At 32.9% G+C, this 14,724-nt stretch overlaps 1 protein-coding gene and 1 pseudogene across 2 annotated transcripts; both read left to right on the top strand.

Annotated features, from left to right (window-relative positions):
- Nucleotides 1-4,505: 4,505 nt before the first annotated feature.
- Nucleotides 4,506-13,023, top strand: LOC127242984 (vacuolar protein sorting-associated protein 51 homolog). Of its 2 annotated transcripts, XM_051262795.1 has the most exons (21): nt 4,506-4,867; nt 5,786-5,925; nt 6,175-6,229; nt 6,317-6,424; nt 6,866-6,964; nt 7,081-7,158; nt 8,030-8,107; nt 8,445-8,600; nt 8,792-8,892; nt 8,972-9,039; nt 9,879-9,952; nt 10,041-10,107; nt 10,451-10,569; nt 10,997-11,263; nt 11,364-11,480; nt 11,676-11,747; nt 11,840-11,890; nt 12,054-12,284; nt 12,364-12,540; nt 12,633-12,774; nt 12,996-13,023. In XM_051262795.1, exons 1-20 carry the CDS (start codon nt 4,682-4,684, stop codon nt 12,738-12,740), a joined length of 2,352 nt encoding a protein of 783 aa, XP_051118752.1. In that variant the 5' UTR covers nt 4,506-4,681; the 3' UTR covers nt 12,741-12,774; nt 12,996-13,023. The 2 variants fall into 2 exon arrangements, with proteins under 2 accessions (XP_051118752.1, XP_051118751.1); XM_051262794.1 differs by having other exon boundaries at nt 12,633-13,023.
- A 1,337-nt stretch (nt 13,024-14,360) lies between these two features.
- Nucleotides 14,361-14,724, top strand: part of LOC127242867 (photosystem II CP47 reaction center protein-like) — a 1,361-nt pseudogene continuing 997 nt past the window's right edge.

Genomic DNA, 14,724 nt, shown 5'->3' with positions numbered 1-14,724 from the left:
TATTCTAATCTATGAATCTAAAAATCTTGAATTGATTATTGCGCACATATTGGTTTGAAATTCATAGTTATATTGGATATTGACTCTCCTAATTGAGTAATCTTCTAATTTGTCTCTAATTTGTCTATGTCGGGCAAAAAATTATTGAAGTTGGATGGTTTCATCGGTTGCCATTTCCATGGATGGGGGTGGTGTTTCTAAAACTTCTCTGATATGTGCACTGAGATCTCGTTCATCTTCTATTATTATATTATGCATAATAATGCAAACAATGATAATATCATGCAAAACATTTTTTTTTTTTGCCAAGCTTCAGCAATTATATACCAACGTGATTGTAGAACTCCGAATGCACGCTCAACATCTTTTCTACAAGACTCTTGTTTATAGCAAAAAATCTTTTTTTTGGGACCTCGTGGATCACGAATAGTTTGCACAAGAGTAGTCCATTTAAGATAAATACCATCAGCTAGATAATACCCCATATTGTATTTTTTTTTCCCTTGAAGGGTATAATGTGCTGGAGGAACAATACCTAGAGCAAGATTTGAAAACAAGTGCGAGAATTCTAAAACATTAATGTCATTATTGGTACCTGTCATACCAAAATATGCATATCAAATCCAAATATCATAATCAGCCATAGCTTCGAGAATAATAGTTGCTAATCCACTACGACCTGCATATTGACCTGCGAAAACCGTAGGTAAATTTTTCCATTTCCAATGCATACAATCTAAACTGCCCAACATACCTGGAAAACCACGAAATTCTCCAATATGAAGCAACCTTGCAATATCACTAGCATTAGGATGTCGAAGATATTCAGTTGAAAAAAAGTTCAACGATGGCACGACAAAATCTCTTAACACTTTCAATTGTTGTTGATTCACCAATTTTAATGTACTCATCAATTGAATCTGTAGGTATACCATATGCTAACACCCGAAAAATAACAGTTACCTTTTGTAAGGTTGACAAGCCAAGTCTACAAAGACCATCTCTCCGTTGTTGAAAATACGGATTATGATCTCTAACCGCATCAACAATACGAAGAAACAGACTTCAAGACATTCGAAATCGTCGACGAAACATTTTTTCATTATATAAATGATTATTTGAAAAATAATTATTATATAAATTATGATCTGAACTTTCACGATCACGATTAATTACTCGATGACCTGGGATAGAGCCTCGATGGGTTGATTAAGAGGGATTGAATAACTGTTCCAAATAAGCATTATTTTGCATCAATATGGAGATTGCTACTTCATCATCTTGAAAAGACTCCATGAAAATTCTACTCACTTCTTCATCATCCGACGATGAAGAGTTACTCATTCTGAAAAAATAATATTGTTTTGATAAGTTAATATAAGTTTAATGAATAAACCTTCGTTGAATGCCCAATAATTTATAGAATGGAAATTTTAGATAAAATATAAATATACGAGAATTATTTGGATAATATAGATATCTATCCAACGGATGAAATGAAGATTAAATCCAAACGAACGATCATGATTGCTCAGACATGGATAAGTAGATTTTTATAATTTATAATATATAATAATTGATTGGATAATATAGATATCCAATCCAACGGATGAAATGAAGATGGAATCCAAACGAACGATCATGATTGCTCGGACATGGATAAGTGGATTTTTATAATTTATAATATATAATAATTGATTGGATAATATAGATATTCAATCCAACGGGTGAAATGAAGATGAAATCCAAACGAACGCTCATGGTTGCTCTGACATGGATAAGTGAATTTTTATAATTTATAATATATAATAATTGATTGGATAATATAGATATCAAATCCAACAGATGAAATGTAAATGGAATCCAAATGAACGGTTCAAATTGCTTTTAATATAGATAAGTAGATTGTTAGAATATCTATATATATGTATTGTCAAATATAATATAAATAATTTAGATTAGTCAAAACAAAATGTTTTGATCAAATGGCTACGGTGTTGTGAAATCTAAATAAACGTTTGAAATTAAGTTTTTAGATGGATAAGATTTGATATCTATCCAAAATTTGTCTATAAATATATCTTTTCATTCTTTGATTTATTGCACCAAAACCACTAACTTCTCATTCTAATATAACAAAAGTTTATTAAAATTTCTTTTCAAAATGTCCATCAGAGGTGGTGGTTATAGTCATGATGAAGATGTGTTGCTATGCCAACATTATTTAGATATCTCGCAAGATCCAATTACCAGAAGGCAGCAATCCAGGGATCAATTTTGAAATCGAATCACTGATGCATATAACCAAAGTAAAAATCATAATTTGGAGATACGTAGTACAAGATCTGTACAAAATCGGATTCAAGCCATGGAGAAAGTTGTTCGAAAGTTACTTGCTTGTATCAAGAGTAGAAACTTTAAAACCCAGTGGAGCTTCAGAGATGGATATTATAAGTTATTTTTAAAATTTATTGTTAATATATATAGCTTGAAAGTTCTATTTATAACCTTAAAATATTGCTTACACTTAAATTAAGCAAAGGAGATACTACTGAAAGAAGACGCAAGTTTCAAAAAAGATTTTAAATTTGATAATGTTTAGAATTTGTTAAAAGATTTTGAAAAATTTAATGATCACAATGAAGCTAGAAATTCATATAAAATACCTCGAAAAAATAATTTCACTCATGTATCATCATCGTCAGACAACACTGCATTTGAATATCCTGGAAATTTATTATTTTCTGTTAACTTAGACGATGATGAAGGTGGATTAAATTTAAATTATAATATCGGTGGGTCTTTCATGTGAGCGTCTATTGGGGTGAAAAAAGCAAAACACCAAAATAAAAATAAAAATAAAAAAATGCTCAAAAATTCAATTATGTAAATGTATTCACCTACTAGACAATAAATTTTAATTTATTTTCCATATTAAATTTGCACATCTCTCTTACAGGCCGGGACGAGGAGCTTGAGCAGTGCACTGTGTTTGAGCGAATTTTGGATTGAGAGCTGGTAGAGCATCGCCGTTGTGAAGGCGGTGGAGCTAACATGACCGTTCAAGTTTTTTATTTTTTATTATATTTATTTATTTTTTTAAGGGTTTTTGACTAAAACTGATTAAAAAAATATAACTTAGATCAATTTTGATGATTTTTTAGATTCGACTAAAATTGATTTTTTTTTTCAAAAATATAGTTTATTTAATTGGTAATATTTTTAGTTTAATTTTTTTATTTAAATATGAAAAAATAAAATAATATATTTTTATATTAAACTTAAATATAAATAACCAAACAAACACAACTTTTATAGGATCTTTTGTAAGAATATATATATTTTAAAAAAATAATACTCCTTCCGTCTCACATACCATGTCTACGTTGCCGTTTCTGTCCGTCCACATGTCACTTTTTTTTTTAGAAAATAATTACACACTTTAATCTCATCTAAGATTTTTTAATTAATTTTTTTAATTTTAATTAAACTAATTAGTTATCTTAATCTTAATTTATAATTATTTACATTATAAGATAATTATGTTCACTAATATATTTTTAATTATCTGCTAATTACATCCCTTCTAAAATACCGTGTCTACAGTGTAGCAGAGACGATATATGAGACGGAGAGAGTAATATTTAATTAGTTAGTGGAGATGTGTAAGTGATTTTGACATTTTTGTTGTAATTTAAGTAAAAATTAAAAAATATTTTGGTATTAATGTATAATTATTTTTTTTAAAAAAAAATGAAATAAATAGTTTGTTTGTTTAATGTTTTGATTTGAAATTATTATTTTAGTGTAAGGTATAAAAAATTATGTTATTAATATATAAAAAAAAATTATCTAAATTTATTTTTATTTTTTATTTTTAGTTGTCATTTAAATTTATTTTCGTTTTTATTTTAATAAAGAATATAATTTTTTTTTTTACCATAAATTTTTTTTTATATTTTCACCTATTTTTATTTTTTAAATTTTATTTTATGATCAAATTGCATAGAACAAAAAATGAGTGTTGACCATGCTAACAAAACTAAGAGCATCTCCAACTATGCTCTATTTATGGTGTTTCAAGATCATTTTTGCATGGTGCTCCAGTCCAACGGTCATTTCATGTTTCAAATTTAGAGTTTGCTACAGTGTAATACTATTTTGGCTGTTGCACTGTAGCAAAACGTCATTTATTTATTTATTTATTTTAATTTTTTAATTTTTTAAAATTATAAATTTAATTTTTAAATTTAATTTTTATTTCATTTTTTTAAAAAATTTTATTTTAAATTATAAAAATAAAAAATTGTTTAAAATAATAGAAAAATCTGAATATTTGAAGAATAATAATGAAAATAGAGTTATTGTTGAAATAAAAGTTAAAACTGGATAAATAGAGATGATGAGATGGAGATAATGGAGATGATGGGTTGGAGAGCGAGTAATACACACCCACAACCATGTATCTAAAAAAAACATAACAAACATAAATTGTCATAGACGCGACAAAAATAAGTAGAAAATTCTGAGGGGTCGGAATATAAGAAGAAACAGGGGATTAACCTCGTCGGTGACGGTGAGATCAAAATCGGCCGGAGACAACAAATCGATTTATTGGGGAGTAAGGAATTGCCCGAAAAGCATCTCGTAGAAAGGTAAGCAAAGGAACAGGGGCTTTAAAATGGAGGTCGAAGGAGGAGAGCCGCTGGACGACAAGGCCAAGAGAATGAGGGATCTGTTGTCGAGTTTCTACTCTCAAGACCCTTCTTCCGCGACAACGCCAGCGACAAAGTCTTCGTGGCGATATGCCACTCTCGACACTATCAACACCGCGTCGTTTGATGCTGATCTGTACATGAATCTCCTGGTACACTTTCTTCACCGCTTTGATTTGCATCAATATGATCAATAGCTCCTATTTTTGTTGGATAGAGGCTGAGTAGTGTCGAATGGGCAACTTGAATTGTAGATTCGCAGGACATTAGAGGCACATTGCATAACTTGGATTTGTTAAAATTTGTGCGATTTCTTCCCGTCACAGGCGGTTTGATATTATCCATACAGTTGGAGTATGTAATTGTAAAAGCTGCTTCATACTCTGGTAGCTAGACCGAAATATTTTGAAATATTCTCCGAAATCTATTGCAGATGAATTTTCTCCCAAATTTCATCATAGGAACACAACCGCCAAACATAGCTTTGAGCTTGATTAATCTTAATGCTAGTAGCAACAATTGAGCAGTAATTATGTTGAATTGGAGAAAATAATATGTATCCAGGTCCTTGATCCATAGCTTTTGAATTAACAATATGGGAACACTTAGTAGATCTTGCTTGAGGTTTAGTTCCCTGCCTATAAATCTCTACCTCATCACTATGATGAGATTATGTGGGTATGATGAATGCAATTGCAGAAGTCAAAATGCAATTGGAGAATGGCTTGAAATGTGTTTCATTGGAATGTTGTCGATCAAAGGGGGCATGCTGCAGTGTGTTGCTTATGTTCTTTGTTTGTAAGAAGGATTTTATGGAAAACTAGACTGTAGCCATTTATTTATTCTTCTTCAATGGAGATAACAGTAGATTTTTGTAATCGAAGTTTGTTTGCTTCATCTACTACGTTCAAATGATATGAAATTGGCATTGTTGTATTTGATTCACCATTTGTACCCTTTCCCTCTGACATTAAGTATCACGATCTTCTCTGGCTCATACATGAGGTATGCTAAGATAGCTATGAATATGTAAGTGCCTTCACATATAAGACTTTCAAATAACTTCATAGGTACAAAAATCAAATTTGGAAGGACTTCTCCAGAAGCATGTTGAAATGGCTGCTGAGATAAAAAATCTTGACACTGACCTGCAAATGTTAGTGTATGAGAATTACAACAAATTCATCAGTGCAACGGATACAATTAAAAGGTAACCACACTTTTCCCACTGCTTCTAGATTTGATATGTTTGTTGGACATTCTCATTGAACATCTATACAATTTTGCTCTTAGTTTAGTAGAGTGCTGGCATTTATTATATATCTTTAGATTTAAATGTCAATCAGGCACAACCCATTTCTTATGTTAAGATGTGCATGTAATTTGCTTAAAACTTTAAACTCACTGATCTGTGTGTAAGTAACTTCAGGATGTCACTCTAACCTATCCTCCTTTCCAGAATGAAAAATAACATCGCTGGCATGGAAACGAACATGGAGCAGCTTCTTGAGAAGGTACTTTTTTAAATGGACATCTGGTTATTTTCAGATGGCATATTTCCAATATTGATTTTAAAATCAGATATCCATGACATGTTCCAGATTATGTCTGTACAATCTAGAAGTGATGGAGTCGACACATCTCTTTTTGAGAAGAGAGAGCAAATCGAGAAGGTGCATCGCACCCGCAATCTTTTACGTAAAGTTCAGGTATTGCTGTGCAGATAAATCCTATAATTCTTCTCTTATAATCTTGTGCTAGAAAGCATTATGTTATTTAGGTAGAATTATTTACAAATAAGTTGAAGATACCTTATTACCAAAATGGAAACTTTTTGACTGGCTTTAACATAGTTCTCCCTTGCCTAATTTGGTAAGGTGAATATCCACTATAAAATTCACTTTAAAGGACATTATGAATCATGCACCACCAACAATAGTTCACTACTTGACTTTTGTCTTACTGGTTTTTTGCTTGTCTCTAATATTTTCTCGACGTTTTGCCTCTATGCAACTCTCTGTATTAATACAATTACTTTTAAATACATATATAGGATTTTTATCCTTGCACAACTGTGAGGAAGATGTTTTTTGTTATACATTCCCAATTTTCATATTTAACATGGAATTTATCTTAATGGTTACGTGCAGTTTATTTATGATTTGCCTGCAAGACTTGAGAAGTGCATCAAATTAGAAGCTTATTCCGATGCTGTCAAGTTTTATGTTGGAGCCATGCCAATTTTCAAGGTCCAAATGCTTTTACATCGTTTGCTGTGATGTTGAAGTTGGAATTTACCATTTATTATACTTTTTTTTCCTGCCTGTGGCATTGACTAGGGCCATATTGATCTTAAAATTATCAGGCGTATGGGGATTCTTCTTTTCATGACTGTAAACGACAATCTGAAGAGGCAGTCAATATAATTACCAAGAACTTGCAGGCATGCACATTTTATTTTTGCTGTCAATTACTGTTTGTCAATAATAATAATATATATCATGATTATAGAGTCTAAATTGTTGTGTTCAGTTTTAACATTAACATTTTAGATGGTTTATTGGTTATGGTAAAATGTTACTAGAGTGATGTTTGCCACTACAAATCCGCTGCTTACAACAAGGAAAGACAGAAAGGAATAGAAGATTAAAATAATTAAAATCTCTTCCATCTTGTGTCTCTAGTTGTGATTGTTCTGTCACACCTTATTTACATTTTTAGCCTTTATGCAAATGGTTCTTTTGAATCGCTGAAATGGTTATCCACCTAACAACTTATATTTGCAGGCCTTGTATCCAAATGCCCTGTGTGTGTGACTGTTTATAAAATGAAAAAACTGTAAATTTAGAACTTTATGTTCCATCATAAACAAAAAGACTAAATTTAACTTCTAATTCTAAAATAAATTAGGGGTGTGTTTGTTTAGGGGTTTGGATTTTGAGTTGAAATTTGAATATTAAATATTTTGAATTGAAATAGTTGTATGATGTGATATAAATAGGCTTGGTGTGATGTTTTGAATGTAAAATTAATTTTTACTATAGTATGAAAAATGAAAAGTAAGTGTTTGATTTGATATTTTTTGGGTGAAAAAATTTGGTGAATAGTTAAAATCTTTGAAAATCTTCGAAAAAAACACACCATAGGTGGTTTGTGGAGCTCTTCTCAAAACCTTGGGACTTTGGTCTAAGAAAATGAAAATGACCGATTTGGGTTAGCTCTCTAGGGAAAGGTGGTGTAGCAATGAATATTTTTATTTACTTTTTTTTTTCCTGAGGAAAGCTACATTTTATGCCCTTATCTGCTACTTACAGGGGAAGGTTTTCTCAGATTCTGAGTCCATACAAACAAGAGCTGAGGCTGTCATGCTTCTTAAGCAGCTGGACTTTCCGGTTTGTATCTAGTTGTTGGATTTTTAAGGTTTATTTATTTTTGGATTCTCTATTATGCATGAAAAACTATAGTATGAGTACAATACACTGTGTAGTTAGGCCTTTCCCCTCTAATGAATTTTCTTTTTGTATACACTATATATTAAGTCTCAGTTATGAGAGAACATTTTAATTCTCACACTCATTAGTCATTACTTTTTCAATTCTAAATAAGTATGCTTCATTTTTAGTTTAGGCTTTTTAACTATTGATATTAAATAGAAACAATATTTTTCTTTCACTTGGATAGCGTACTAACCACAGGTGTGTTTAATTTTAATTTTTTTTGGTTGATTAGGTTGAGAACCTAAAGGTTAAACTGTTTGAAAAATTGGAACAATATCTTATGGACCTGCGCCTTCAACCTACTGAAACATCAAAAGACTCAGTGGATGTGGAAGCTTGTTCAGATCAGAAAGAAGTTCCTGCGTCTGTTTCTTCTGGTGCACATGAGGTGAATAATGAAAAGTGCATCTTCCTATTCACTAGTTTACAAATTCTGTTACTCTCAGGGGGTTAGGAAAGTTCATATTCTTGTCTGTCAAAAGTCTAAGACAACAAAAGGTGTCTAGCTTGACTATCATGCTCTGTATTTAGCGTTATTCATTGTAGTTTACTGATTGAGTTTCAATGTATTAATTTCAGGCGTCAGTTCGTGAATTTGCTGAAGCTGTGCGTGCATATAAAGAAATCTTCTCACATTCAGAACCACAGCTATCTAAACTTGCACATGACCTTATTAGGAAGTATGAGTTTTTTTAAAGGTTTCATTACATTATTTCTGTAAGGGGTAACATAAGTTATTGTGATTTGCCTAAATCTCAGGCACTTTGAAGCTACTCATCAACAAATTAAGAAGCAAATTCACTCAGCAGATCTTGTGGAAATTCTACGTAAGTTTTCTCAGTTGCTCACCTACAGAGTTTACTGATCTTTGGTAATTTTTATGCTGTCACAGACTTACATCCTCATCTTCATCAGATAAACCAACAAGATAACAAGCTTTTCAAATTGGACCTATAATCTCAAAATTACTCAACATGTCAACTGCATTATCCGAAATTATTAAAAAAATGTATGGGCGATGAAGACATTGAAACCATTATGCAACATTTGCTGCTTTTTGACTCTCTTGTAGAATCTTGTACTGTATGATTTCTTCATTCGAGTAGCAATCTATACTTCTATAGCTGTTGGTTGTTACCCTGCAATGCTCAAATACTTCAAAAGACTTGGGCATATTCTTATACACATGTTAGGCTAACAAAAAAGCGAGCTGTGGAAATTTTTAGTTTACTTCAAACAAGGGATTCATTCACCTTGTTGTTGAAGGATCACAACTCCCACTTCCTCCTATTTGATGGCAATGTCTATGCTATTTGATTGCATCATGTTCATCTAGTCTGGCTAGTATTAATATATCGGTCATATATCTCAAGCTCAAACATAGGCGTTTCTAATTTGGAAACATAAGTATTTAATTTGGATTTAGTTCAAACCAGTGCATACTGCTCAATCTGTGGAGAAATTTACTTGTAGATGTGTGTAACAAGAAGCCTATTCAGATAAGTGTCTGATTATACTCAGAATTTTTGCGTTATAATCCTGTGTCTATTGCCATGTATTTGATTCAAATGTTTACAACTAGAATATCACTACAAAACACAATTTCTTTGTCGTATTTAGTACCACATAATTATTGTATGCTCTGTATATCTGTTATATTTTCCAGGAGTCATTTGGACTGATGTGCTTCTGATGGATGAAGTTCTCCCTGAAGCTTTGCTTCCTGATCTTGCCTTGCAGGTCTCTATGTGTGTCCATTCATCTAGATTGCATGGTTAATTTCATATGATTAGATTTATTTTTTTTCTCATTGTCGCATTGTTTTCAGTCTGCTCGTGATGCTCTCAAGGACTATTTTTCCAGTCTATTTAATCGTTTGTTACTTGGTATTTCAGGTAGGTACTCTGATTCAGTATAACAGAACTTCTGTACTAATTTCCAGTTCTGTACATTGAAGGCACATCTCAGCCCAACTTTTCTTCACAAATACCAAAATCTTTGTTCCCTTGTTTCCATCAAGGACTAAATAACTAGATAGAACATACATGCGTTGACATATTTGTGGTTTGTGTATCTGATCTTGTTTACACTTTCCTGCTTACCTTGGTTGTATCAATTTTACCAAGATTATTTAACATGGTGAATATGCTTATTATCCGGCTAACCCTGAGATATAGGGATTATTAGATCCTGAATGTATTTTAATCTTAAGAGCATGAGCTGTGATTTATTTGGCAGATGCTATCACGAAAGCCCAAGTATCTCAAAGGGAGGGAATACATGAAGAACATTATATACAGGAAGCCCTTGAGGCTAGCAGAGACGCAGTGATACAAGGCAGTAGAAATGTCTTACAGGTTAAGAATATATTAAAAAGTCATATTCTTACATATTATTATCAGTCTAGATTCCTTATATTCTATTTCCTTCCCATTCTGGGTAAAGGCTATCTTTTGATATAGACTTCTATTTTCATATTATTCTCTAATGGAAACTTCTAATATTCATAATCAAACTTCTTAACAATGTGATGTATGTGTATGAAACAGAATACCACTCTGTATGCTGATTGCACCCTTTATTCTGTAAACTAGTTGAGGTTCCCATAGTTGATTCCTGTATGTATCATATGTTACTCTGTTGGTTCTGGTGAAATATAGTTTGCAGAAACTCTCAGTTTTTTGCACAGCAGTGAACTTCCATCTTTTGTCAGTGTTCAACCATGTTATTTGATAATCTCTATAATGTGGTGTTTCATTGCTTCTTTGGATATTTATGGAGCAGGAATTTAGACATCTTCATGATGAAAACTCGGCATTGTTGGTCAAGTTGCGCGATTTGATAGTTGACTGGGTCCAAGAGGGTTTTCAGAATTTTTTCAGGAAACTCGATGGCTACTTCCGGCTGCTTTCAGGAAAGAGTCATCCAGACAGTCAAGAGTTGAACTTTGTAGAGAAGATTCCGGCTGATAAAATTTCTCCTGGGCTTGTTCTTGTGCTGGCTGAATTATCTCTTTTTATTGAACAGAATGCTATCTCAAAAATCACTGAGGCAAGGAACTAAAACCTAAGTTATATTTATATCTGCAATCTTTAAATTGTATATTCTTTATGGCTAAGGTCTTCATATGAGCTTCCTAATCAAATTTCAGGAGATAGCATCTTCTTTCTCTGATGGTGGGATCCGTGGGTCTGAATATGGCCCAGCATTTGTTCCTGCAGAAATTTGTCGCATTTTTCGTTCATCTGTTGAGACATTTTTACACCTTGTAAGCATCTGATCTTGATGCATAAATTACTATTAATTGCAATCACCAGTAGTTCTTGTATTAATATATTGTTCGAAGGGCTAAGCAAGGGCATGAAAGACATTGTTACAATTCTCTTGATTAACTCTTCTTGATATTTCTTCAAATTGATAGCTGCAATGCCTTTTAATGACACCTGCCCCTTTTTTTTTTCAGTACATAAAAATGAGAACTCAGAAGATATCAATTATGTTCAAGAAGCGGTTTGCGGCCCCTAATTGGGTCAAGGTTGCCGTCATTTGGAATTTCTTTTTCTTTATTTCAATAGCCCTGGAATGTCTAATCCAGTATTATAATATTTCTGTTCTTGTTTTTTGTAGCACAAAGAGCCTAGAGAAGTGCACATGTTTGTGGATTTACTTCTTCAACAGGTGAGCCATCCGACTGACATTTTCTTTAGCTCTTATGTAACATATATTTAGATTGGGGCTCTTTTGTTTTAAGTTTTTTGAACTTCCTATGTTTTATCAATTACATTGGTCTATATATTCAAATGAACTAACCACAAACTTATCTTTGTCCTCGTATGTTTAGTTTGAAGAAATAGGAAATGAAGTGAAACAAGTTTTGCCTCAAAGCATCCATCGGAAACATCATCGGACAGACAGCAATGGAAGCACCACATCCTCACGCAGTAATCCTTTAAGGGATGATCGGCTGAGCCGGTCAACTACTCAGAAGGCTAGGAGCCAGCTTCTGGAGACACATCTAGCAAAACTGTTTAAGCAAAAAATGGAAATCTTCACAAAAATTGAACACACACAGGTTACAACATATCTGCTTGAACCGAATCAAGCACATCCATGTGGCGACAGATAGTGATCTGTAATTCTTTTAACTGCAGGAATCTGTCATAACAACAATAGTAAAACTTTCCTTAAAGAGCTTACAAGAATTTGTGCGGCTTCAGACATTTAACCGCAGCGGATTCCAGCAAATCCAGCTGGACATTCACTTCCTGAAGTCCACTTTAAAGGATATATCTGAAGACGAAGCTGCTGTTGATTTCCTGCTCGATGAGGTAAAAAAGTCCTCTCTCTCCCAAGTATTTCGTCACGCTTGAAAACACGTAAACCTTAAATCAGAAATCCCATGTTGTCTTTACTGATTCAGGTTACTGTCGGCACTGCGGAGCGATGCCTTGATCCCATTCCTTTGGAACCTCCTATCTTGGATAGACTCGTCCAAGCAAAATTGGCCAAGAACTCCGAGCAAAAATGAGTTTTGAAAGAGTCGAGCTCAAATTAGGGCCGAGGTTTGTTGTTGAGCCTTAAAATGATAATATTTGGCTTACTTAGACACACTTTTCATGCAACTTCCTGAGTTTGAGTTTGAGCTTGATGAGATGAAGCTTAGTTGTCTTCAATGGTGACTGTTGAAGAGAAAATTTGTAGTAACCACACACACACATGTAGATGTAATATGTGTTTCTTTGTAGTCTTCCATGCGAATGATGAAAATAACCTTATACAACAGGTCCAGAGTGATAATGCTCTATTGACTATTGAGAAGGCATCAATGGGATTTGCGTTGCAAATTGCAATCAAACTGATCCGACCATCTCTTATTAGGTTTGACTTTTTTCATTAATTTTTTTTTCTTAAACAAAATGCTAGTATTATTATATTTTACATTTAAGGGATTGTTTGGTTTATGGACTTGGTAGGATTTTATGAGATTTGAATTTTAAAATTATAATGAATGTATGTTTGGTTACAAAATAGATTATTGTGTCATGGGGTTTTTTTTAAAAAATTTACGATTCATCAAATATCTTTTCTCCCTCGAACCATCGTATCAAATATTTATTTTTTATTTTTTTATATTATATTAAAAATTAATAAATATTTAAAAAATCATATTAACACAAATTTATATCGCATCTTGCAACGGTTCAAATTTAAAATTTTTACCATTTAAATTTCAACTCAAAATTCAAATCTTAAAAAAAAAAAACACAAAGCGAATGGAATTTTAAAATGTTGCAAACGAAGGATTCTTTTAGTAATAGAAGAATATATTTATTACTTTAAAATCTTGTTTTCATTGTATTTTTCATTCACATTTTACTATTATATTCTCTTATCCAACAAAAAAAATCATATATGTTGGCCTCGCTCAAAACCAAACAGCAGCAACCACAAACAATAAAATAACATCAAAATATTTTCAGACAAATTCAATTGCATACAGATAGTTTGTAGATAGACCAAACAACGTATGAACTCTGAAAGCACTAAAATCGAAACACAAAACAATTGTTAACCCAGTTTGGTCATCAATGACCTACATCTGGGGGTTTCAACCCAGGCCTAATTCAACTCATCAAGAATCAGATCGAACTTACAGGGTAACATTTTTTAGATTCAATCCTCAGAAACCCCTTTTCTCTCTCACGAAAGATTTCCTAGTTTTAATCTCACCCGGCTCACTCTGCATCTGCTTATCTATCCTTCTCTATTTTAATCTCCCAAAAATCTTCCTTTTATCACCACATCCAGTTCTTCATTCTTCTCACGATTACATGATCATTTTTCACTGCATACTTTCTAAAAACTACCAGAATATACCCTTAACCATCTCATTTGCTCCACTAACAATTAGTTATAACAAACTTAGATTCCCTTCATAGATGCTTCACCAATCTGTTACCCTCGATTTTGGATCCATTGTCACCATAAATAGGCTACCGGGGCAATAACAATGTGGGTATTCATAAACTTTGGGCTCAGGTCGTGAAGGCCCAATCTCCTGCTGCAGCTCCTTTGATGTCCAGACACCCTGCAAACATCGACCAAAACATTAAAAGATTAGCTAGAGCTAACAAACTCCCCCGATAATCATAGTATTACAGTCTTTGCAATGCAATAAAGTTACGTAGTGTCTATTTTTCTTTGATAAAGGGGTATTTTCCATGGGTTTGCCTTGGTATCGTGTTCATACCGTTGTATTGAATGATCCCGGCCGGTTGCTTTCCGTTCATATAATGCATACAGCTTTGGTTGCTGGTTGGGCGGGTTCAATGGCTCTGTATGAATTAGCCGTTTTTGATCCTTCTGACCCTGTTCTTGATCCAATGTGGAGACAGGGTATGTTCGTTATACCCTTCATGACTCGTTTAGGAATAACCAATTCGTGGGGAGGTTGGAGTATCACAGGAGGGACTGTAACAAATCCAGGGATTTGGAGTTACGAGGGTGTAGCC

Source organism: Andrographis paniculata, unplaced genomic scaffold, assembly GCF_009805555.1.
Source record: "Andrographis paniculata isolate CXL003 unplaced genomic scaffold, ASM980555v1 Contig89END, whole genome shotgun sequence".
In the NCBI taxonomy this organism is placed as follows: Eukaryota; Viridiplantae; Streptophyta; class Magnoliopsida; order Lamiales; family Acanthaceae; genus Andrographis; species Andrographis paniculata.
The sequence above is the reverse complement of the archived record's forward strand: the minus strand, read 5'-3'. Positions and strand labels throughout refer to the sequence as shown.